The 23741-nt window shown below is 41.9% G+C and overlaps 1 protein-coding gene and 1 long non-coding RNA gene across 6 annotated transcripts in view; one reads left to right on the top strand and one right to left on the bottom strand.

Moving 5' to 3' along the window:
- LOC132649200 (uncharacterized) overlaps positions 1-7403 on the bottom strand; it is a 57444-nt gene extending 50041 nt beyond the window's left edge. Inside the window, exons 1-3 of one of the 3 annotated variants that reach the window (XR_009587649.1) lie at positions 7242-7403; positions 2077-2209; positions 197-459 (exon numbers count right to left, since the gene is read on the bottom strand). This is a non-coding gene — a long non-coding RNA (uncharacterized LOC132649200). Of the gene's footprint in view, positions 1-196; positions 471-2076; positions 2210-7241 lie in introns of those variants that run through there. The other 2 variants (XR_009587647.1, XR_009587648.1) reach the window with 2 other exon arrangements.
- Positions 6448-23741, top strand: part of Prtfdc1 (phosphoribosyl transferase domain containing 1) — an 88460-nt gene continuing 71166 nt past the window's right edge. Inside the window, exons 1-3 of one of the 3 annotated variants that reach the window (XM_060372456.1) lie at positions 6448-6614; positions 14623-14729; positions 20656-20839. In XM_060372456.1, the coding sequence (XP_060228439.1) occupies positions 6504-6614; positions 14623-14729; positions 20656-20839 (402 nt within the window). In that variant the 5' untranslated portion in view covers positions 6448-6503. Of the gene's footprint in view, positions 6615-6757; positions 6983-12330; positions 14467-14622; positions 14730-20655; positions 20840-23741 lie in introns of those variants that run through there. The other 2 variants (XM_021652946.2, XM_060372457.1) reach the window with 2 other exon arrangements.

Below are 23741 nucleotides of genomic sequence, written 5' to 3' on the forward strand. Positions count from 1 at the left end.
GAGCATCAGACCCGTCTGATACCTTTTTCTCAGAGGCGGGACCTGGGGCATCAACCCGCATGCAACCAGACATGCTCTTCTCTGGGTCCAAAGCGGCTGACCCTGAGTGCAGTGCTTAGCCTTGCATCCTGAGCGTAACATTTTAGCTTTTTATGGTAGCCAACCATGCTTGGGGAGAATGTCCTGCTTCAATGGCTGTAAAGGCCTGAATGATCATGGCTGCATCACACTGTTGTGAGACTCTAATCTTGCATATATACCACAGGCAAACCAAGGAGACCAACATCAGAAGGCCTGCTAACGCTCCCATGCCTGCCCATTCCTTCAGATGATTCATGGCTGCAGCAATCCATGATGATAATCCTGTGGCTAGTCCTGCGTCCACTCTGGTAGAATTTACTGTGACAATGGCCACTCTCAGCTGCTCCATCGTAGTATCGAATTCTCCAGTCCAATTACCTAAAATATAGCTCGACAATTGTTTAGACAGATTTGCAGCACAGGAAAAATTCTCATGTTATATGCTAGTGACTCAAAGTCCAGCATATTTTCATTGACAGCCAAGTTGAGCGATTTGCCATAGGGTATCAATTTGCTCCTGCACGAGGTCACTCCTCTGATTGAACACCATCAAGCTTCCTTTTAGTTGAGCATTAATTCCTTTATGTACAACTAAGGCATGAGCTACATTGGCTAAATGATTGTTCAGGGTCTGAGCAGTCTGCCCAGTATGACTCATGGCTAATGCCCTGGTGGTAGCTCCAACAGCCGCCAATGAGATGGTAGTAACAATGGTGGCTGTAGTTCCAAGATCCCTTTTCTGTCTGAAGAGAGTCATAGCGTGAGGGGCATCAACGGGCACAGGCACGCAGTGAGGCATGTGAGTAACCAGGGCATACCTAAATTTACTAGCATTCCAGCATTGGGCAAAAAAGCAAGTATCATTACCACAATTACTTGGCTCTATCTGGCTAATAATGAATAAAAATGGGGGATATAGACAAACAGGTGTGGGCTTATAGGAAATATTAAGAGAAGCCTTAACCCCCTCGTTGGAACATCCTGTGTCAGTTCTAGAACTAGCAGTGGTGGTGTCCGAGCTCTGAGTAGGTTCAGGAGACCATTGCCCCCAGGGGCGAGACGTGCTCCATGCCAATTGACTAACTCCATGTTTTCCTCCACTTTTGAAAGTCATTTAAGGTTCTTAAATTATTTTTTTCCCTTTTTTTTTTAAATTTTTCATCAATTACACTTTATTCATTCTGCATCCCCCCATAAGCCCCTCCCTCCTCCCCTCCAGCTTCTGGATTTTGTGAACTGCCTACCGCTTTCTTTACTCAAGGACTACTATATCTGACAGAGGGCTAATATTCAGGATATATAAAGAACTCAAGAAGTTAAATAGCAACAAATCAAGTAATCCAATTTAAAAATGGGGTACAGAGCTAAACAGAGAATTCTCAATACAGGAATATTGAATGGCAGAGAAACACTTAAAGAAATATTCAGTGTCCTTAGTCATCAGGGAAATGCAAATCAAAATGACCCTGAGGTTTCACCTTATACCCATCAGAATGGCTAAGATGAATAACTCAAGCGACGACACATGCTGGAGAGGTTGCGGAGAAAGTGGAGCCCTCCTCCATTGCTGGTGGGAATGTAAACTTATACAACCACTTTGGAAATCAATTTGGTGCTTTCTCAGACAATTGAGAACAGCACTTCCTCAAGATCATGATGAGATTTTAAAAAACTTCTTAAAACTTTTTTTTAAATGATGAGACTTTTTCTCCTTAATCTTTTTCATCCTTAAGTCACAACTATGAACCTCTCTCCTAAGCTTCTCTACCCTCAACTCTAAAATACAACCCAGAACCCAACATTCCCTCTGGGCCAGAGGGTGTGGCATATCAAGTCAGAGCTGAGGAGATACCTACACAGCTCAGTAGAATAGACAGCTTGTTCCCAGCCCCACATGCATGAGCCTTCTTAAGGTACTAGCCAAAGTTGTAGACTTTAGGAAATTTGTTTGGTTTCTATGTGGTTTTGTTGTGATGATTTGACTTAGACACCTACCCATTAGAGACTTAGCAGTGGCTGAGAGATCAGGTAATTTTGCATCAGCATTATCAGGATGTGCTTGATCACAGGAAGGCAGGAGGTATGTAGGCAGGAAAGCATCAGGAAAGTTATACAGTTGCTGTTAAACCTGAAAATTTTGAGGAGAAAGACTCAATCCATGATTGTCCAATTGAAGCAAGAGTTATTAAATACTGGTCAGGAAGGTGGACACTGTCAAGGTCTATTCCCTGGATTCCCAGAGAAATGGTGCTGAATTAGGTCAGTCAGGTGCCTATAAAGGCCAAACCCATGAGGTTAGATACTTTCTACCTTCATCCAATCCCAGGCAAGCATACATCCTGACGTACTTCCTGTCAAAACAACTAAACCTCAGCTAGTTTGATCTTCTTTTGTGTTAGGTTCAACCTGAATAAATGCTTATCCATTTATTCAAAAACCACATTGTGTTATGATCAGGTACAGAACTTTTGCCTCCAGTGTTGTAGATTTAGTGCTCAGTTCAGAGTTCCTGCAGCTTTGTCCTTTCACTGACTACTTTATGGTAGCCAAGAGAGTTGAGCCTTGCCAGCACTTGGAATCTGGAAGAACACATGGACACATTATTCTTTTTTCTCTAAAGCTATCCAATTCCTCTTTTGGTCAGATGCAGATAGTTGAAAGATGTTATGAGGCAACCCAGCAGCTTGCTGCTGCTAATGCCCATGTATGATACTGCTGTCCGTGAGAGAATGGGCTTCCATCTACCCTAGTATGCTCTTCAACAGAAGGTTAATCAAAAGACGGTGCAGATGCATGAAAGCTATCCCCAGGCAGCTTCTGGATTTTGTGAACTGCCTACCGCTTTCTTTACTCAAGGACTACATGCATTCAGACTACAATGAGAAGCCGGGAAGATGAGTTTCTGTGCTTACTCAATATGAATGAGGCTTTTGTTTAAGTTGATTTTTGCTACAGTTATTTACAGTTACAGTTCTCTTTACTGCAGAGAGCGGAAAGTACCTCAGAGGTTGCAAGGTTTTTACTAGAGGAAAAGCTTTTTGGGGTTTTGTGCTTTTGTTTTGTAAAGTGTTTTGTTCAGCATCTTAAAAAAGCAAAATATCATCATTATCACTGGCCTTCCTCCACAGTGACTTCGCTCTAGATTCTCGCCAGTAACTCATGTTCACATATTTCAACACAGTTCCCAGGCTAATAGGACTTTTATTTATTTATTTTCTGGTTTCAGGACTCTACAAGAATCAAACTTCCTTCTAAGGTTCCAATCTACTGTCACTGAGCACAAGGTGGGTAGATGAAATTACTGCTTTAGTAACACAGGGCCAAGGGTCACCAAAAGGTCAAAAGATTAGGAAGGACTTAATAAATAGTTGTGTTTCTACTGTGGTAGTGGAGAGAATTTAAAACGAGAAAAATGTTCAGTAAAAATACGGAAAAGCGAATGTTAGGAAAATGCAGGGCACTTGCTAGTTATTAACATGACAAACTTGTAGCTCCTCTAAAGAATTGTCAGTGGACAGTCTGAACGAGCATACCACTTTTAATGAAAAAAATCCATCACTTTAATTATATTTTCATGTTTTCTGTATTGTTTGTCATATTAGTCCCAGGTTGTCTATAGACTGTAGGTGTTTTTGAATCTTATGTCAATTCTTTTGAAAGATTTATTTATTTTCATTTTGTGTGTATGAATGTTTGGCTTTCATGTTTTTAAGTATGTTAGCTGTGTGTATGCCTGGTGCCCATGGAAGTCAAAAGAGGGCTTCGAGTCCCCTGGTACTGCTGTGTAAGTGCCAGAAACCAAACCCAAGTTCTCTGCAAGAGAAGCAAGTGCTTTTATCTACAGAACCACCTTCCCAGCCCCTAATGTCAGTTCTAAAGAGTAATTCCTAGGGTCTGGAGAGTTGGTCCAGTGGGTAAGAATGCTTGCAACTCAAGCATGAGGACTTCAGTTCAAATTCCTGCATCCACATATAAAAATTAAAATAAAAATATAAAAACAACTGTGTATACCCATGCACAATTATAACCTCAGCATTGTCTGGGGTGGAGCCAAGAAAATTGCTGGGGCTTGCTGACTACCAGGTCAGCTTCAGGCTCAGTGTGAGAGCCTGTCTCAAGGAATAAGATTGAAAAGTGACAGAGCAGGATACCCTGTGTCCTGTTCTAACCTTTAGGTATATACACACACACACAGACACACACAGGCTCGCACACACACACTTGCCTAAGTGCATACATGAAAATCGATTTGCTATAATTTTACATGGAGTAATTTTATGTGGGTCCCATTCCTTCTTTCAGCCCATCCAAGGTCCTGTCCTTCCAGTTTCCTCCTTGCTCCCCTTCAAATTCACAGCCTATTATTGTTACATAAATTTATGTGTACATATATATATGTATGTGTATGCACAAAGCTACAAATACAACGTGCTGAGTACATTTTTGCTGTTTTTGTGTAGATGGTTTCAGAACTGACCACTTTGTAATGGATAACCAATTAGGGGGCTCATGCCTGGGAAAGGCCATTTCTTCTTCTCTCAGGAATCATAGCATCTCAAATTGATACTATTACATTGTTTTAGCATCTTCAAAGGATTTTCATGCATGTTATCTCTTGTTAACCTCATTGTCACATGCAGTACTGAAATGCTTTACCCCCCTATGTTTTACAGAGGAGATAATTGAAATATAATACATTTATCTTACTAGGTTGGACCCATGTGCTAAAAACATACAGGTCATACTAGAATTGAAATTTCTATCCAAAACTATTTCATTACCTTTATTATAGACTTAGAAAAATTTTCCCTAAATCATTGTAATATAAGAGCAATAACAAAGCCTGGATAGATGCATTGTTATTCTTCTATCTTGGTCACTGCAAATATAATTCAATATTCTATTACATTCATGTGGTCCAGAACATCAATTATAGTCTAACAAACACAAAATATAATTATAGGAAGTAACATAAATTTTATATTTTAAAGTTTATTCATCATTCTTTATAAAATGTCTTACAATGGTATATATATATATATATATAGAAAGTTCTGGAACATGAACTTAAAGGGTTCTTGTCCTTTTTTTCACTGTGAAAAAAGTTGTAGTTTTTTCAATGTGAAATCAAAAGCAGATGGTCTTATGAAAAAGGCCTGTCTGCCATTTTCCAGCCAATGAGCACCCTAACACATGCTCTTCTGCTGAGACAAGTGCCCTCCCTGCTTTACCACAGATTTTGAAGGCCCCTGTCTCCCAATTTGTCCTATGACTTCACAGTGAAATTCTTGTTGCTGAGTTTGACATTGAAGCAGTTGGACATTCAAGGGATTGTGTCTTTAAGCAGGGTTTCTGCCCCATCCACAAGTCTACCCTAGATTGTACCCAATGGGAAGAGTGTGGCCAGTGAACTGTACTGACTGGACACTAAAGTGGGGCTGTTAACATAACAACAGCACTTTTCAGTTTCTGGGGATCTATTTTTATTTTTAAGGATTTATCTTGTGCGTGAGTACTTTGCCTGCACGTATGCAGCATGTGCATGCCCTGCACCCACAGAGGCTAGAAGAGAGCTTCCGGTACCCTGGAACTGGAGTTAGAGACGGTTAGAAGCTGAGTGCTGAGAACTGAACCCTCGTCGTCTGTAAGAGAAGCAAGTGCTCTCGACCCCTGTGACATCTCTCCAACATGAATTTAGGATCTTTCAATAATATTGCTTATGAATATTTCCTGGGCTCAGTGTTGAAGCATGAAAATGGAACACAGGTAAATGGCTCTGACTGAAACTGTTTACGCATTGATGCAGCCAGTCAGCAAGCACACCCTGCACCTTGCACCCCGCTCTTCTTCCACAGTCCCGGCATTTAGACATTAACAGCCAAAGTGCTGAGCACGGTTGGTCCAGCACACATCAATTCAATACTGTTACACAATTATTCCAATTTAGGACAAATGTCTGTCACTGAGCTACACTCTCTCCCACAAAAAAATCCTTTGGAGAAGACTGAATCAAGAGAACTATATCTATGTGAGGCCTTTAAAGCCAAAGCGGCCTTTTGCAGGCTCTGGCAAGTTGAGGGAAACAAGGACAGAGAAGCAGAACCTTGGAGGAAAGAACAAAGAACTAGGACTGGGTTAGAAGCAAACTGGCATTAGGGGATTGGATTTAACAACAGATTCATAAAATAAGGCTTTCTAATCAGAGTAGCGCAATTGCCTTCAGCTACAACCTGAAACAATTAAAAGTCAAGTGGTAAATCAGATACAGTGTTTTATAAAAAGTCCCTGCCCTGGGCTCTTCCAATCACTAGGGCTTGGTCGGAGGAAATGCCTGCTTGTGGCTCTTTCCAACTCCTGGCAAGGCGCCAAGATCTGTAGTCCTCCGGGATACTCTGGCCTACTTCAATGCCCGAGAACTCGCTATGCTGTGGCTCTTTAATGCATTGACTTGGGACAAATGTGCATTTAAAGCCTGGCAGGGAGGAGTTTTGGAGATTGCTGGCCTGGGGGCTGCAGCGATGGGCTTTGAGAAGGCAAGTGTCAAGGGACTGCTCACGCTCCGGAACGGATCGCGGGCCCGTCCCATAGCCCCGCGGGGTACGGAGCCGGCGGAAGGACAGGCAGCGGGCCTCCAGGGACCCTCCCCGGAGCGCGCTCAGGTGCATCAGGCCCTGCTCTACAGCTGCTCCCGCGCCGCCCTGGGAACGGGGCTCAGCTGAGGTCGCAGCTTTCCCGCCCGCAGGCTGGGGGCGGGGCGGCCCCAACCACATCCCCCGCGACCCATCCCCCAGGGCAGCCCCAGCCTCCCACGTCCTCCGGACGTCTGTCCGTCCTGCGTTCCCCAGCGAGAGACATGGCCGGGAGCAGTGAGAAGGCGCCAGACTCCGGGCGAGGCGTCGTGGTAAATGCTAACTCCGGAACCCCGGGCTCCCTTAGCTCGCTCCCCTTCCCTCCCCTGGTGGCATCTCCCTCCTTTACTGAAATGCGTTCGGGTGAGAACCGGCCAAGGCTTTGTTCCTCCTCAGGGCGGAGATCGCTGGCTTCCTCGCATCCAGGCCTCCCCACTCCACCCGGTTTGACGAAACCCCTCCTAAAGTCGCCGGTTCATCCCAGTAACTCCTCCCTCAGACCCTCCCCCGGGGTCGAAGCTTGCGTCCTACCGGGTCTCCACTTCTGCTAGCCACAAGGAGCCTGGCCTGCGAGCTGGGGTTTGGGAGGACCCCAACGTGGAGCTCTAACGACCCTCTAACAGGACTGTCTCTTCACATCAATGAGTTTCGAGTTTTGTTTTCAAAACAGCTACTGAGAACTATTTCCGGCCGTCACAGAGTAACGCAAGTGAATGTATTGGAGCTTTGAATCTCTGGCGCTGCTCTATGGGAGCCAGCAGCCATAGTGCCCTGTGCCTTGTCTGTGAAGGAAGACAAACTTAACAGTAAATACCTAGTAGTGTGCTAAGGGTGGAAGGATGGGGTGTGGGGCTAGATCCAAACCTTTCAATTCCGGGGTTCATTCTGTGTCAGCCAGAGGGTACCTTCCTTCCAGAATCTTGAAATCAGGCTCTAGCGGATGGTGGTTATGACTGCCAGGATTGGAGTGAAAAGGTGTGAGGGTGGTGGGTAGGGCTGATTTGCCGTTAAGGTTCTCTTTCCAAGAGCTTAGTGTGTAACTCACAGCTAATCTGTTTATTGAAATGAATGGATTGAATTAGAATGAGTGGGCTGGGAAGGAAACACCTCTCAGTTAAATAGAACTGTTCAAACAGGTTGAAATGTGGGGCTGAGCTCTTAATTAAACAGCCTGACCTGCCTTTTTTCCAGGAACAGTGCCTTTAGTCTGCCCTGCCAGGTTCTGCTTCTACAGTTGGGAGCAAGACAAAGTTTCTTCTTGGAACTTGCTTTCTAGGGGAGTCAAGATAATTCAGATGGCCAGGTCTACAACAGGAAAGAAGGGAACAGTTACTGGGAGGGGGTGGGGAGCAGTCTATTTTACCCATATGATCAAAGAGTTTGAAGTGATGTTTCACCCAAGATCTGAAGCATAAACGGAAAGCAACCATGTGGAGACCTGAGGCAGGGAGACACATGTCAAGGGCAAAGAGGAGATTACTGTATCTGATATGTGCTTTTACCGCTTGAATGCTCCAGTCACTGTGGGTGTGTTAGGCCAGATGTGAGAGGCATGAACATATGAAAGAGGAAATCATTAAATTAATTCCCATATTAAGTCTTTAAGGCTCATAGGTCAGGATGCCCTTGTAGGCAATTTGAAATTCTTACTTGAAACTCCAGATTGTGATAGGGTAGATTTGGAAAACCATTAGCAGGTTAGTTAGTATTTGGGGGATACATGAAAAATGAAGTAAAAAATGTTGGAAATGAAAACAGGAAATGAGAACAAATGCCTGGAAAGCCCCCATTTGTGAGAGGCATACCATGGACACAAAGCCAGATAAAGGTACCAAGAATGAAGAGCTGTATGGGAGAAAACAGAGGGGAGTAGATACCCAGAGAACAGTTTGGTAGAAGTGCATTTGCAAGGATCATGAGATCAGCAAGAGTGTCAGATTTTACCAAAAGAGCAAGTAGGATGGGGATAAGCAAGAGGCCATCAGCGAGGAGTTTTCTTTCAAATAGCCCATTGCCAGAATGCTTAGGGTGCCACTGCAGTATGGAGCATTTTTCAAACAGCCAAACCCAGAATGCTGAGAGCGCCACTGCATCATGAATACTAGATGCTTCTGAAAAAGGATGGCGTGATCCAGCTGGAGGCGTAGCTCCGTGGCAGAGTGTTCGCCTTGTGTAAAATCCATCCCAGCACCACAGATTATTAAGAATCAAAAGAAGATAAATCTAGTTGTATTCACAGGATGGGTAGATTACTAAACTCTAAGAAGTGAATGAAAGAACAGTGTAAATATAATAGTCCCATCTATTAGTGTCAACAGAGGCCTTCTTGTGAAAGATGCATAGACATAACTAGAGGCCATTAAAGAAAAGAAGCTGTGCGTACCAGCTAGTCTGAGGCTTGGGCACCATGAGTAGTTGCTAAACTGCACAAGTACAAGTACCCCCTACGATTTGGAATAACCAGTGTATGATGGAAACACTTTACAGATGTTAATTTGTCCAGTGGAACCTAGATAGTAAAGTTCAGAGAAAATTCAAGTGCTGAAGAAAGGAAAGGGTTAGGAAAGCTATAGAAGATAAGTATGCTGGCAAAATAGCAATCCCTTAAAGATAGAGTGAAAAAAAAATCAAAAGGAAGTTATAACAATAAAACTACTTGCAGGAAAATAATATGAGGGATTTATTGTACACTATTTTTTTTAGTTTTTGTAAAGTTTCACAGAAATCTCTAAGTAGATACTGAACCGTCCCCATTTTACAGAAGCAAAAATGAGGACTCTGAGAGACTACAGAAAGCCTGGAGGCATGTAGTTATGCTAGGCCCATAAGTAGCAGATGACAGAAGCAAAATCAGAATGAGTGTTCAATCACTGCTCCCTATAAAAGGCTGTAATCCAGGTAGGGCTGCTCTGGAGGACTGGTAGGTTTATGGGAATGTGTTGCTATTGTAGAATTAGGATAAAATAATTGAGTGTGACTATTGGGGGAGCTACAAGATGGAATAGTTAGAAAGATCAAGAAGGAAGGCTTTAGACTCTAGAGTAAAGCACCTGACGTGTTTAACCATGAAGGAAAAACCTGGGTCAGAAGAGCTGTGGTAGCAAAGATGGTTAGAGAAATGGAGCCGAATGATGTACACAACAGTACAGTTTGTGTAAGAAAAGGATTATTAAGAAATTTAAGACAGTAGCCCAGCTCTGCCAGACAGAAGGATACACAAACAGGGACGTCTCTCCTTCCAGGGAATGGAAATAGAGGAAAAGACCTATAGCTGCTCTAGATGGTAAAAAAATAAAGGATGGCTGATATGTCAGCCCCAGACAAGACATTGATGGGATCTCCTTAAAGCTCAGGGAACATTGTGGAAGAAGGAACAGAAAGAATGTAAGAGCCTCAAGATAGATGAGGGGCTGGGAGAAGGCAGGGTGTAGGGATGGGACCATGAACTCACAGCGTCTGGGTACACTAACAATGGATCCACAGCAGTCAGGACCTCTCAACAGTCAGCTGCGGAGAGGGAAGGACCCCAGGCCTTTATTACATGCTGTTCATCTGTTGGCAACCAACAGCTCGGTTTGTGTACCCACTGTTGAGCCCACCAGGCTCTGATGGTTAGTTCTAAACTTCCAGACTCGAGATCACACAGATGACCCTTGCTAATCAATGTGGAACACTAAACAAAAACAAAAACTCATAAGGGAAAGGTAGTTATAGGGAGGTGGAGTTGTGGAGTTGGCTGAAAGAGGGCAGAGAAAAGTAGAAGGAGGATGGGTCCAAAATACATAGTGCATATATATATATGCAAAAAAATGTAAAAGAACAATTTCCTAACAAAAAAAATTAAGATGGGTCTTATCTACAAGTGACTCATTTGGATTGGGTAGGAGGGGTATTAATGCATTATAAAGACTAAATGGAAGCATACAATAATAGCCAAATGAAAGGATATAGACAGAGTTCAAAGTTGATTATTACTGGGTTAGTACCTGGTAAAGGCACCAGATGTATAATTGATACTTTGTGATTTTTTTCTCTCAGAGAAAAGGTCTTCTCTGCCTGTCTGGCTTTTGGGGGTCAGATTCTTAAATATCTTTGTGTCTCCAGTCTGTGTTTTACTAAGTGTTGTCAAAGGATTCATAGCACTTACACAAGTAAGTCTAGTAAAAGATGAGGAAAACCAAAGTTACTGTTGAGTTTCTGTTATGGTTGATTCTTTCCTTCCCTGTGTCCAACCTCATTTCCATGGGGATGGAGTGGCGATAATATGAGAATAAGAGGAAGAGGAATGCAGAAGAGGAAGGCACTGGGATCCAAGGTGGTCTGTGGTCTGTTCAGCTTTGTCATTGACACCTGGGCCTTTCTTTCAGGACTTGTGTCCATTGTTCTAATGTTGTTGAGTTGGGCTCTGGGCCTGTTGATGTTGCTGTCTGGGGTCCTGTGCTGATTGCAGGGCCAGGCACAGGCACGGGCATGAAAAACAGTGACAGTCTGTAGGGAGAATGGGGTAAGTGTATGGAACGTGGAGGTGGAAAAAGCAGATGTTAGTTGTACCCATGTTTTCTGAGCTGTTTTTCTCCCTGTGAAGAAATAGTCTAAGAGAGAGAGAGTGTGTGTGTGTGTGTGTATGTGTGTGTGTGTGACTTAGTTGGTTGTCAGTGTAGCTTTAAATGTGAACAAGAGAGTTGATGGTTTCTGGATTTGGATGTCGTATAAAATGACTCAGTTACTGTGTTTGTTTCCTCTCCAGCTTGGAGATATTTTGCCTCTTTGAACAGAGAAAGCATTGTGTGAAATAAACTTACAGCATGTTATCTGTGATCCTGAAACTATTTAAAGATTCTTGTTTTTAATTTTTTGTTTTGTTTTGTTCTAAAGCGAGTGAAGCCATGACCTAAAATTTAGAGCCACCTGGCATCGCTGCATCCCTGCAGGAGTAGACTTACTCATATACAGCACTGTTTGTGTACAAAGACATCAAGACAGACCTGGATTCCTGTCTCCGATTGTGTTTTATCTCCAAAGTGAAAACACTATTTCAGATTAACTGGAAATAATGGTCACTTGTGATTGTCAGAACAGTTTTAGAGAAGTGCAATTCTGCCAGATTTAAATTTACTGCTTGAGCTAGGGTAGTAAGACTTTGACAAACAATATTGAGGTTTTAATTTAAATGAGTTAAAACATATTTATATAAATGATTATCTGATTTATATAGATAACTGGTGTTTCAGTGTTATATGGCTAATGTCATTGCATATGCATTGTAGACCACATGCTAATGAGTCTTATATTCATTACCAATCTTAGTTAACCTTCACGATAGTCATGCGAGGCAGGCATTGACTTTATTTTAGAGACATTAATATGTCCACGGTCCCATAGCTAACAAACATGCCCAGAGGACTCAGACTTTGATAACCTCTATTACTCATGTTGTTCTGAGCTACTGCTTGCTCTGAATGTTTTTATGTATAGCTGTGTTTCATAATTTTCCTATCATCTTTTCCTTTTCTTTAGCGTGTGTGTGTATTTGCATTTCTTTAGTATTTGTTTGGCAATAGTCATTGTACTCATTATTTGATGTTATCCACTCATTGGTTTTATTGTATCTTATTTAAAGAAAAGAACTAGGCACGGTGACTTTGATCCTAATACTCAGAAGACAGAAGCAGAAGCAAGTGAATCTCCATAATTTTAAGATCCAGCTTGGTCTGCATAGCTAGTTCAGGCTAGTCATGGCTGTATAGCGAGATCCTCTCTCAAGAACTAAAGAAAGGGGGAAAAAAGAAAGGAAGAAAGAAAGAGAAGAAAAGGAAAAACTGATCTCATGGCAGTTAAAATGAGAGTGGAACATGACCTTGCTCAGTGATTTAGAGTAAAGAGCTGCAAGATTTTCTTGGAGGGAGGAATGAGCTCAGGATACCACTAGTTACCAGGGATGTGAGTGAATCAGCTCCAGGAAGTAGAGTGGGTAGCATTGTGTGGTCCAGAAGGAAGGCCAGAATAAGTGCTTTAGATGATCTCCCCGGATGGCTTTTACTGTACCTGGGGCCCTCACAGAGACTGAATGCCATTCAGGTGCAACTCTTTGGTCACTGACCAGACACTCTGGTGCTAGAGGTTATAGAAGGCTCTTGGAATTTACTGGTTGGGAGCCGGAGTTGCTCTGTACAGGTTCAGCAGTCATATCAGCCAGCTTGCTGGTGGAGGTGCAGTGAACAGGACACTGTCGAGAATGCAGATAGCCTATACTCCTTGGCCAGTGGGACAGAGCTTTGAACAGTTGTCATGTCTATCACAAGGACACAAATTGACAGTTAAGGTCGGAGTTTGGAGGTAAAGACTATCTCATTTATTCGATTATTGAACATTTTTTTAGCACTTACCAGATATCAGGTCAATGGTCCGGGCATGAGGGATTATACAAAGAGTAAGATAAAATCTCTGCCAGAAGTATCTCAAATTCCAGTGGAATGAAGGAAGCCGGAATACACACACTCCCACACTCGCACATACACTCACACATGTACACGCACATCTCATAATAATACATGTTATGAAAGAAAGTAAAATTAGATATGAAGGGTATAGAAATGGATGGGAAGGGAAGGTAGTGTCACTTTACATTTGTGGCCAGAAAAGACCTCTCTGTAAAGGTGACATTTAACGAAGACTGGAGAAAAAGAATATGCAAGCTCTGTGGTCATCTGCAGGAGGAGGACTGCAGGTTACAGAAATAGCAAAACATTAAACAGTTTCAGCAGATTCAATAAGCGAGGAGGAAAATGGCTAGAGTAGAGTAAAGGAGAAAGTACCAGCCAATCAAAAGAGGGAGATTCTTGTAGGCCATGGTGAGAATTCTAGGTTTTATTTCATTACAGCATGAAATGAGCAGCCCTTAAGAAAAACTTTGAGCTGGAGATATAAGCATCAGCTGTCATGCAAACTATACCTCAAAGGTCACTACAGCTGCCATGTTGAGAGAAGCCAGGGCAGACTTAGCCTGTAGTAGTCCAGGATGAAATGATGGCAGCTCCCCTCCAGGTAGGGAGGGAGCAGTGGAGGTTGTTCAGCTGTGGTTCTGCTCATGTTGGGAGGGTACTGGGGAAAGAATGAGCCACTGATTGCCCCAAAGATTAAAGGACAAAAGAAAGCCAATACCAAGGATTTGGTCTGAAGAGACCAAAGAACATGCTGCCCTTTGCTGAGATAGGGGAGAGCTAAGTTTGGGGAAAATAGAATGAGTTTGGGATGGCTAGACACCAAAATTAGGATGAAAATGGTGTGGGCTCTACCTTTCTAAAACCTAAGTCAAAGAGAATTGATACTGAGCCTTCATGCAGAGGAGGTAGGAGTGGGGTATGCAAAGTCTGAGTACAAGATGGAGAGCCTGGGAAGGGTCTCTAAACTAGAAGCAAACAGATAAGACTGAGCATGAGAATGGAAGGTGTGGAAATGTTCCCAACTAACCTGAGGCGAAGCCTTTGCTAAAACTGAGCTGCAGGGAACTGCAGTGGACTAGGGTAGAGGATTACAATGGAGAGCAGTCAGCTAGGCTTCAGGGAAGAAGAGGGAATGACCTGAGCTTCCAAAAAGGAGGTAACTTTGGCATAGAGACAGAGGGAATAGAAAGAAGCAAGGGCAGTTGGTAAGACAGATGAATGAAGTCGGAGTTGGCAAGAATGGTGTCCTGGAGACCCCCAAAACAAAATGCAGGCTATTGCCCTTGTTCTTGGGTATCCACCAGGACTTGATGGTAAGACCCTACTGCTTTTCATATTAATTTATTGAGATATGTAGATCTAATCTCTGTGTTCAGCATTATTCTATTTTCAAATGACATTTTTTCTTGTTATTTACATTTAAAAATTATTAATTAAAAATACCATAACCAGGCTACTTTGACTTACAGCTTCTGGATAACTGGCCAGGATATGATTTGGATTTATTCACGTACCCACAGCACTATTATGGTGATCTGGAGTGTGTGCTCATCCCTCATGGCATCATAGTGGACAGGTGAGTGCTGCATCCAAAGTGAGCGCTTCACTGGGGCAGCCCCTTCTTTTGTGACTCCTACAGTACAGACTCTCTTTTTGGTGATTGGGGAAACTTCCATAGTGTAGCAAATTTGAACAGAAGGAGCATGTGCCCTCATGGAATGGTGTGTGTGGGCATTTACTCTAAGCATTTGGTAAGAAGTATATACATATGTAAGCTATTATAAACACACACTGTCCCCAAAGCAATGCCCTATATAAACCATAAAGATGGGACCAGAAAGCATGGCTTTCTACCCAGAAGCCTTTATCTCCTGGTTTTCACAGACTTTTGGATGAACTAGGGATGGTTAGCAGGTGAACTTTACCTTCATCGGACACTCTTGAAACCCCAACTTTCCCTGGAACTTTCATTTCCTTTGGAACAAACAGTGTGTCACAGGTGGGCGGGCAGCATGTGTATGGTTGTATCTGTCAGTGGTAATGTTTTCAGAATAGCAGTATTTACCTTCAAACCATATGGGGAGAGCATACTTATCTTCTTTCCTGTTCTAGATCCTTTACTTCTAGTCTTAAACGCTTGAGCTTGCACTTGGTTTTCAAAAGGCCGCCTTTGCTTTACTTACCATGGGTCTGGATTTGTAGGTATAGCTCTTTAGCAGAACTGCCTGAGTACCTAGCCCACCCAGCCCATTCCCGTACCAAGACTGATTAAGGAGATCTTCACATTCACGTGGAAGACGAGCTTCCTGGTGACGTGGCATAAGGTCAGGATCAGAGACTACTCAGAAGCCCAGACCTCAGGGAGAGGAAGACAGTGGAGAGTGAAAAATGGAGTCTCTAGGCTAACTCTTCTTTTGGAAGTATTTCTACCTTTACTGTTTTTTTTCTTGATCTGTTAATACTCTTGTGAGGTTAAATTTAACACTGTGAACCAAGTCCTCAAAACAAAACAAAAGTTACAAAAACAAAACAAAACAAAAAAAACCAAAAACAAAAAACCCACCCACTGGATGCATTCCAGCTGTCACTGTCAGAAGGAAAAAGGATTGACTGTCATTCATACAAAGTCCAAGATTGTGTAAGTGTAAGATTTCTTTTACTTAAGACTTCTATGTTGTTTATTGTCTCAGCTCATGGTATATCATAAAAATAAGTTCTAGTGAGTGGTTTATCATGGCCTAAGATGGGTTTTCCATGGCAAACACATTTGATCCTTAAAAGGGAAAGAATTTCTGTCAAATAAATTCGGGAAATTCTGAAGTTTTCTAAAGTGCATATTAAAAATTGGAAATTTTTGCCCCCCAAAATTGTAATAAAGGCTCTTAACTTAAACAATCATGTCAACTTTATTTGTGCAAAAAGAAGCTTCATTTATTCACTGTTTCATATATCTCATAAGCAATTTCCCTTAGTAACAGTTTGGGAGGCCCTGTGTATAAACAAACAATTTTTTCAATTGAGTTTTGTGGTTTTAATTAATTACACCCAGACTAAATACATGATCATATCTGTGTAAAAGACTTAGCTTTTTCCCTATCTAGTGAAACTGCTCAGTGAACTTGTTAGAGTGACTATTATTATCCTTTATGTCTAAGATTCCTCCTCAGTGGTCTAGGGTGGGGCCCAGGAATTTGGTCCTCAGCTTTCAAGCCAGCATTAAACATCCTTTACAGAATTCACCCATTATGGGGAATGAGTCTATGGTTTCAATACATTTTTATGTTTGGGCCCCATCTCCACAATCTGGTTTTGTAATTTCACTAATCTACTGTCAGGCAGTTACTAATTAGCATTCTTTCCCTGGAAATTTGTCTGCATGTGCCATGGAAATAAAGTTATAAATATCTAATCATAGATCCAGTAAACCTTTGGACTTCTGATTTAGACTTGTAAACAGTACAGTTTTTAATATGGATATATCTTTTCAATTCTCCAGGATTAAGTCCTTGGGGTAAATTCTAGGCTTCCTGGTGAGTTTCAGCAACTGCAGTTTGTTTCCCAAAGTGACCGTGACCTTTTCCAGCCTCACTAGGGGTTGAGCAGGACCCCAGTTCCCTTCATATATTTGCTGACATTTTGTATTGTCTGTCCTTTGGGTCATAGTCATTCTAGTATATGTATAATGAATGGTATCTCCCTGTGATTTGTACTTTCTGAATCAGTGATATGCTTATCAGCTACTCATAGTTTTTTCTATGGGGGTAAAAGGTGTGCATACAAGCCTTTTGCCAATTTTTTTTATTTGGTTGTTGGTCTTCCAGTTGAGTCATAAAAGGTTTAAATATATATACAACTATAATTATAATCATTTAAATTATATAAATATATAAGCCAGGTTGTGGTGGCACACACCTTTAGTACCAGCATTCATGAGGCAGAGGCAGATGAATCTCTGAGAGTTCGAGGCCAGTGTGGTCTACAGAGTGAGTTCTAAGGCAACCAGGGCTATACTGTAAAACCCTGTCTTAGAAAAGGAAGATAGATAGATAGATAGATAGATAGATAGATAGATAGATAGATAGGGATATAGATATATAAATATATTAGATACAAATTCTTTATTAGGTTATGATTTGCAAATATTTTTCCAGTCTGCCTGGTTTTGCCATTTTCTTATTGGAATGTTTTGAGAATAATGCATATTCTGTTCTTTGGTGGCATGTTCTACGAGTATCACTAGTTCCAGTTTGTTGATGGGTTGTTCAGTTCAACTTCATCTTTACTGATTTTCTATCTGCTGAATCTGTCCATGCCTGGTAGAGAGAATGTAGAAGTCTCTAAGTATAATGGTGGATGTGTCTGTTTCTCTTTGCTGTTCTGCCAGTCAGCTGGCATCTCTAGGGAAATATACAATAAGATTGGTGTGTTTTCTTCAGGAACTAACAGAGATCCATGAAGATGAGATGACTCTCTTTAGTCCTGATACTTTTCCTTACTCTGATATCTATATTCTGACTGAAAGTGAGACAGTTTCCTCAGCTTACTTTTCATTGCCATTAGCATGATGCATTCTCTATTCTTCCACTTTAATCTGAGTCTTTATGTTTAAAATGGGGTGAGGGGGAGGCTAGAGAGATGCTCATTTGGTAAAGTACTTGTGCAAGCATGCAGCTCTGAGTTTGATCCCCAAGGTGAAAAGACTGCTGTGCCTGTAATCCCAGCTCTGGGGAGACAGAGACAGGCAGACCCTGGTGCTTGCAGGGCAGCCAGTTTATCCTAGCTGGTCGGCTCCTTGACCCACTCAGAGACCCAGTCTCAAAGATGTGATAGACAGCTCCTAAGAAATGATCCCTTAGGTTGACCCCTGGCCTACATATATATATACACTTGCATATATATTCATATAAATACTCCCACACATGCACATGCATGCATACAAACACGTTCGTGTGCATACACATACACAAACCCTGGATACATGGTACACACACTAAATAAATAAATGTGATGAAAAATTTATGAATTCAAATGCATCTTTGGTGATCATATTTAGACAAACACTACCTGAAAACATAGCAAATATTCTACATGTGCATATATATGAACATTTACAACGTCCTTACTCTTCAGGGAGAGGCAAATCAAAATGACCCTGAGATTTCATCTTACACCCATAAGAATGGCTAAGATAAAAAACTCAAGTGACAACACATGCTGGAGAGGATGTGGAGAAAGGAGACCCTCTTCCATTGCAGGTGGGAATGTAAACTTGTACAACCACTTTGGAAATCAATCTGGCCCTTTCTCAGAAAATTAGAAATAATGCTACCTCAAGATCCATCTATACCATCCTAGCCATATATCCAAAATATGCTCGAGTATACAACAAGGACATTTGTTCAACCATGTTCATAGCAGCTCTGTTTGTAATAGCCAGAATCTGGAAACAACCTAGATATCCTCAACAGAGGAATGGATACAGAAATTGTGATACATTTACACAATAGAATACTACTCAGCTATTAAAAACAAGGAAATCATGAAATTTGCAGGCAAATGGTGGGAATTAGAAAAGATCATCTTGAGTGAGGAAACCTAGAAGCAGAAAGACACACATGGTATATACTCACTCTAAGTGGATGCTAACCATACAATATAGAATAAACATACTAAAATCTATACTCCTAAAAAAGCTAAACAAGAAGGAAGACCTTAGGGAAGATGCTCAATCTTCATTCAGAAGGGCAAATGTGATAGACATCAGAAGCAGGAGGAGACTAGAAACAGGACAGGGGCCTACCACAGAGGGCCTCTAAAAGACTCTACTGATCGAAGTATTGAAGCAGAAGCTAAGACTCATAACCAAACTTTGGGCAGAATGCATGGAATTTTATGAAAGAAGAAGATAGAAAGACCTGGAGGGGACAGGAGCTCCAAAAGGAGACCAACAGATCCAAAAAACAAAACAAACAAACAAACAAAAAAAAAAAAAACTGGGCCCTTGGGGGCCCTGCAGAGATGGATAGCCCAACCAAGGACTATGCATGGAGATAACCTAGAACCCCTGTACAGATGTAGCCCATGGCAGCTCAGTCACCAAGTGGATTCCTTAGTAAGGGTAAAAGGGGCTGTCTCTGCATGAACTCAGTGACAGGCTCTCTGTTCACCTCCACCTGGGGGATACAGCCTTGCCAGGCCACAGAGGAAGACATTACAGCCAGTCCTGATGAGACCTGATGGGCTAGGGTCAGATAGAAGGGGAGAAGGACCTCCCCTATCAGTGGACTAGGGGAGGGGCATAGGGAGAGAAGAGGGAGGGTGGAAGGGATTGGGAGGAAACAAGGGAGGGGGCCATAGCCAGGATCCAAAGTGAATAAATTGTAATAAATAATAAAAATTTCAATTATATATGAATATATAGACTGTATGGAATTCATATAACATTTATAGAATATAGATATAAAGTTATGTATGAATATATACGTAATTTAGTTTATCTATTTTAACCTCTCCAATTTTAAATGCCTGTGAGGATTCTTTGTAAGGTACGTGCTTGAGCTTGTGTTCAGGGTTTTCGTTTTGTGACATGAATGAGTAGAAACCTGTCAAGATAGTGCCACAGAGCAGTCAGACGCAGGTCACTGATGTGCATGGCCTCCAGGAACATCTTCCACACTGTATTGTCAGTTCTTACCATTGTATCCAAGAGCATATTTCATGTATGCTGCCTTTGGTAACATATGATTTTTGGGGTGGGTTGTTTGTTTAGTTACTCTGAACTTGACTTTTCTTCCATTATAAGGTGAGAGAGTTACTCCCTGCCTTAGGGTTTCTGTTGCTTTGATAAAACACCAGGACCAAAAGCAACTTGAAAGGGAGAAGATTTATGTCATCTTACATTCCCTTCACTAGGGGAAGCAAGAACAGGCACTGAAGCAGGGTGGGGGGTGCAAGCTCTTGAGGAAAGCTTTCTTTCCTATATAACCCCGGACACCAGTACCAAGTATGGCACCACCCACAGTGAGCTGGGTCCTCCAGTCTCAGTCTATACTAACCCCCACAGACTTGCCTACAGGCCAATCTTGTGGAGGCATTGTCTCAATTAAGATTCCCATTTCCCACATAGACCTAGGTTTGTAACAAGTTGACAATAACAAAAACAATCAGTACTTCCTCTGTTCCCACTTTCTTTGATATAAAATGAGGAAATCACTAAATACCTTCAAAACCTTTAAAGTATAATAAGCAGATAACCATAATGGTAGAATAATAGCATGCGTTGTGGTCTCCAAAGCCTCACTGTTCACAACATACAGAAGCTGTGATGTCGCGGCTAAAAGTATGTTTAAATACTCTGTTTCCACCTTAACAGAAATTTCTGCCTGGAGCTTTCTGTTTCCCAAGGTTTTCTCTATGTCCACCCAAATGATCTAATCTGTAGAGAACATCATACTGTTTATTAGTTGTTCATTAATGTATCTTTTATTTTTCACTTCTTTCAGAATTGAGAGGCTGGCTAAGGATATAATGAAAGATATAGGCTACCACGATATTCTGGTCCTGTGTGTACTGAAAGGAGGTTACAAGTTCTGTGCTGATCTTGTAGAGCACCTCAAGAATATCAGCCGGAATTCAGATCACTTTGTTTCAATGAAGGTTGACTTCATCAGACTCAAGAGCTACAAGGCAAGTCATTACATGTTCTATTTTTATTGCATAAGTATTAGAACCCACAATTGCTTAGTACAAAAGAGCTAGTAAAGTTATGAAAATGAAGACTATTGTGTATAAACACTGAAATAAAAATGAAGAGTGTAGGTTTTTGTTGTTGCTTTTTAAAAACAAGAGTTTCTCTATAGCCCTGGCTGTCTCCGAACTCCCTCTGTAGACCAGGCCTCAAACTCAGAGATCCTCCTGCCTCTGCCTCTGCCTCCTAAGTGCTGAGATTAAAGGCATTCTTCACAACACCAGCTTGAATATATTTTTTTAATGTACTAGAATACAATGGCAGTTATAAAACTAATATTCTTCTATTTTCACTCTTTGGGGATGGTCCCTGCATTTGTTCAGATGAGTAAAGCTGATGGGTGTGGTGAATGTGAAGAAGTCCAGTGGAGGCACCTGTGCTTAATGCTCATTCTTGGTCCTGGAGTCCTGTGGGAGGGAGTGCAGCCCAGTGGGGACACCTGGGTCCCTGCTGTCATCTTGTCTGAGGTAGGGAAGGAAGCCTGGAGGGATGTCACTGGGATGAGACCAGGCCAAGATCTTCCACTGAAGCCTCTCCACCAGCCTGTGATGTCTTCCTGGCTGCCTCTGGATGGAATTGATTCCAGTGGTTTCCCAAATAACATACTTCCCTTAGGCTTCTCTTTTCACCATAATGTTAACTTGTGTGATATTTTTAATTTAGTGGCCAATTAATTAAAAAACTGGGGTACTATTCATTAAGAAACTCTTTTGGTTAAAATCATGACTGTATTTTCATTGACTAAACTACCTTGGCACATTTGAGCTCAATAGTGGGTCTTAATTGGCTTCATACCCCAAACTTAATGGCAGAAACCAATACAGGTTTACTCATGGACAGTTTTTTGGGTTAAAAATCTGAATGTGTTTATAGCTAGTTGTCAGTCTTTCCTAGCTGAAGTTCAGGATCTTTTTCCAAGAACACCAGCTGTGGTCATCAATCAGTTCCCATCTCCTTCCTGCAGGTGTGCTAGACTTGACTTCTGTTCCTCCAGCCCTCAGGTCTTTGCCTCAGGGCTTCTCCGAGGTCGATTCACAACAGAGTTAGAGTTTCCCTTCTTCACACAGCTGGGAGGCTTCCCATTCAAGAAGAAGCCTACCCTTCTTCTAAGCACAACTTCTAAGTTCACCCAGCTGGCTAACTGGGCACATACCGTTGGGAGGGAATTCTGGCCACATTTTCAAGTTCATTCACACTCAAGTGAGGAAGACTGCTGAGGACGTGTGTACAGGAATATCGCTCATGTCAGTTAAGGTTTTTAGTGTTATGATAAAACGCCATGATCAGAAGCAACTAGGAGAGGAAGTGTTGATTTCACCTGACAACTCTTAGGCCATACTCTGTCACTGAGGGAAGTCAGGGCAGGGACTCAGACAGGAACATGGAGGTAGGAATTTAAGACGAGCCATGGAAGAATGCTGCTGACTGGCTTCCTTGATATGGCATTGGGACGGGGTGGGGGGAGAATGTGTGCCCACAATGAGCTGGACTCCCCCACATCAACCATCAATTAAAGAAAAACCAAAAAACAAAAAACAGCAACATACTGAAACAAACACACAAACAAAAAACAGACTTGCCTACAGGCCCAGGCCTTAGCTGAGAGGCCCTCTTCCAAATGACTCTAGACTGCCAAGCTGACAGAACACCAGCCAGCACAGCCGTCTTCAGGACACCCTTGGAATTCTGCCTACAGTTTTTATGTGACACTTTTCCAGTTGCCCCAGGTCTAAGGCAGCTGCAGTTGAGTCATCATTTCTTAAGATGCATCATCTGAGCTCCTGGACATCCCAGGGTCAAATGGAGATACTTTTGTTTTCCTGTGGGTATCCTTACCTGGTTGTTGGGTTCTGTGTTCTCTTCAAAGCTTTCTTCTTTCCTTTCCATGAGTTGAATAGCTATTCTTCCGTCTTAACAGGAATTTTCTCACTTATGCGGCCCTTGTCTTTATTGTATTGTCCTAGCACATAAAAAAGAAGAGAAATGTCCTTTTAAATATCTTTTAAGAGTGAAAGTGTGTGGTGGCATATGCTGGTAATCCTAGCACTCAGGAAGGCAGAGGCAAGTGGATCTCTGTGAGTTCAAGGCCTGCCTGGTCTATAAGGTTAATCTAGGACAGCCAAGACTACACAGAGAAACCATGTCTAGGGAAAAAAAAAAAAAGAGTGAAAGTGAGGTTTTTTGAGGGTCAATTTATATGTAGAAGCAGTCATTTAGTTGTTTTTTTGTTTGGTTAATTGGTTGGTTTGGTTTTTCAAGACAGTGCTTCCCTATGTAGCCTCTTGGCTGTCATAGACTTACTTTGTAGACCAAGCTGGCCTTGAATTCACAGAGACACGCCTGCCTCTGCTTCCCAGAGAGCTGGGATTACAGGTGTACACCACTGTCCTTGGATGTAATTTAATTTACAGTTCTACTAAGCTTCAACAACACCTCTCACCATGTTAGAATCTGCAATCCATATAGCTTCTTTTTGTTCTTTGTACTAAACCTCTCTCCCAAACCCCAAGGCCCTGGGAACTACTGCTATGTCTTCTCTTTGGAGAGTTCTCTTTCTAGCCCCTTTTATATGTTATTTTTTTCCTGTCAACTTGACACAAACCCAGACCTATGTGCCTTTTTACAAATTAGTTTTGAAAAGCTAGTTGTTAGCAATTCCTTGATTTTCTCTATTCCCCTGCTGTTTAGATTTACATCAATATATTTTTTTATAGGTTTTGTTTCCTTTTAATTTTTTTCCTAGTTATATGAGGTAGATTTAGTTCATAGGCTAGGGATCTTTCTTACTGTCCACTATAAACATGTGATGATGTAAACTTTCCTTTAAGAATATTTTTTGCC

This window comes from Meriones unguiculatus, chromosome 19, assembly GCF_030254825.1.
Source record: "Meriones unguiculatus strain TT.TT164.6M chromosome 19, Bangor_MerUng_6.1, whole genome shotgun sequence".
Taxonomy (NCBI): Eukaryota; Metazoa; Chordata; class Mammalia; order Rodentia; family Muridae; genus Meriones; species Meriones unguiculatus.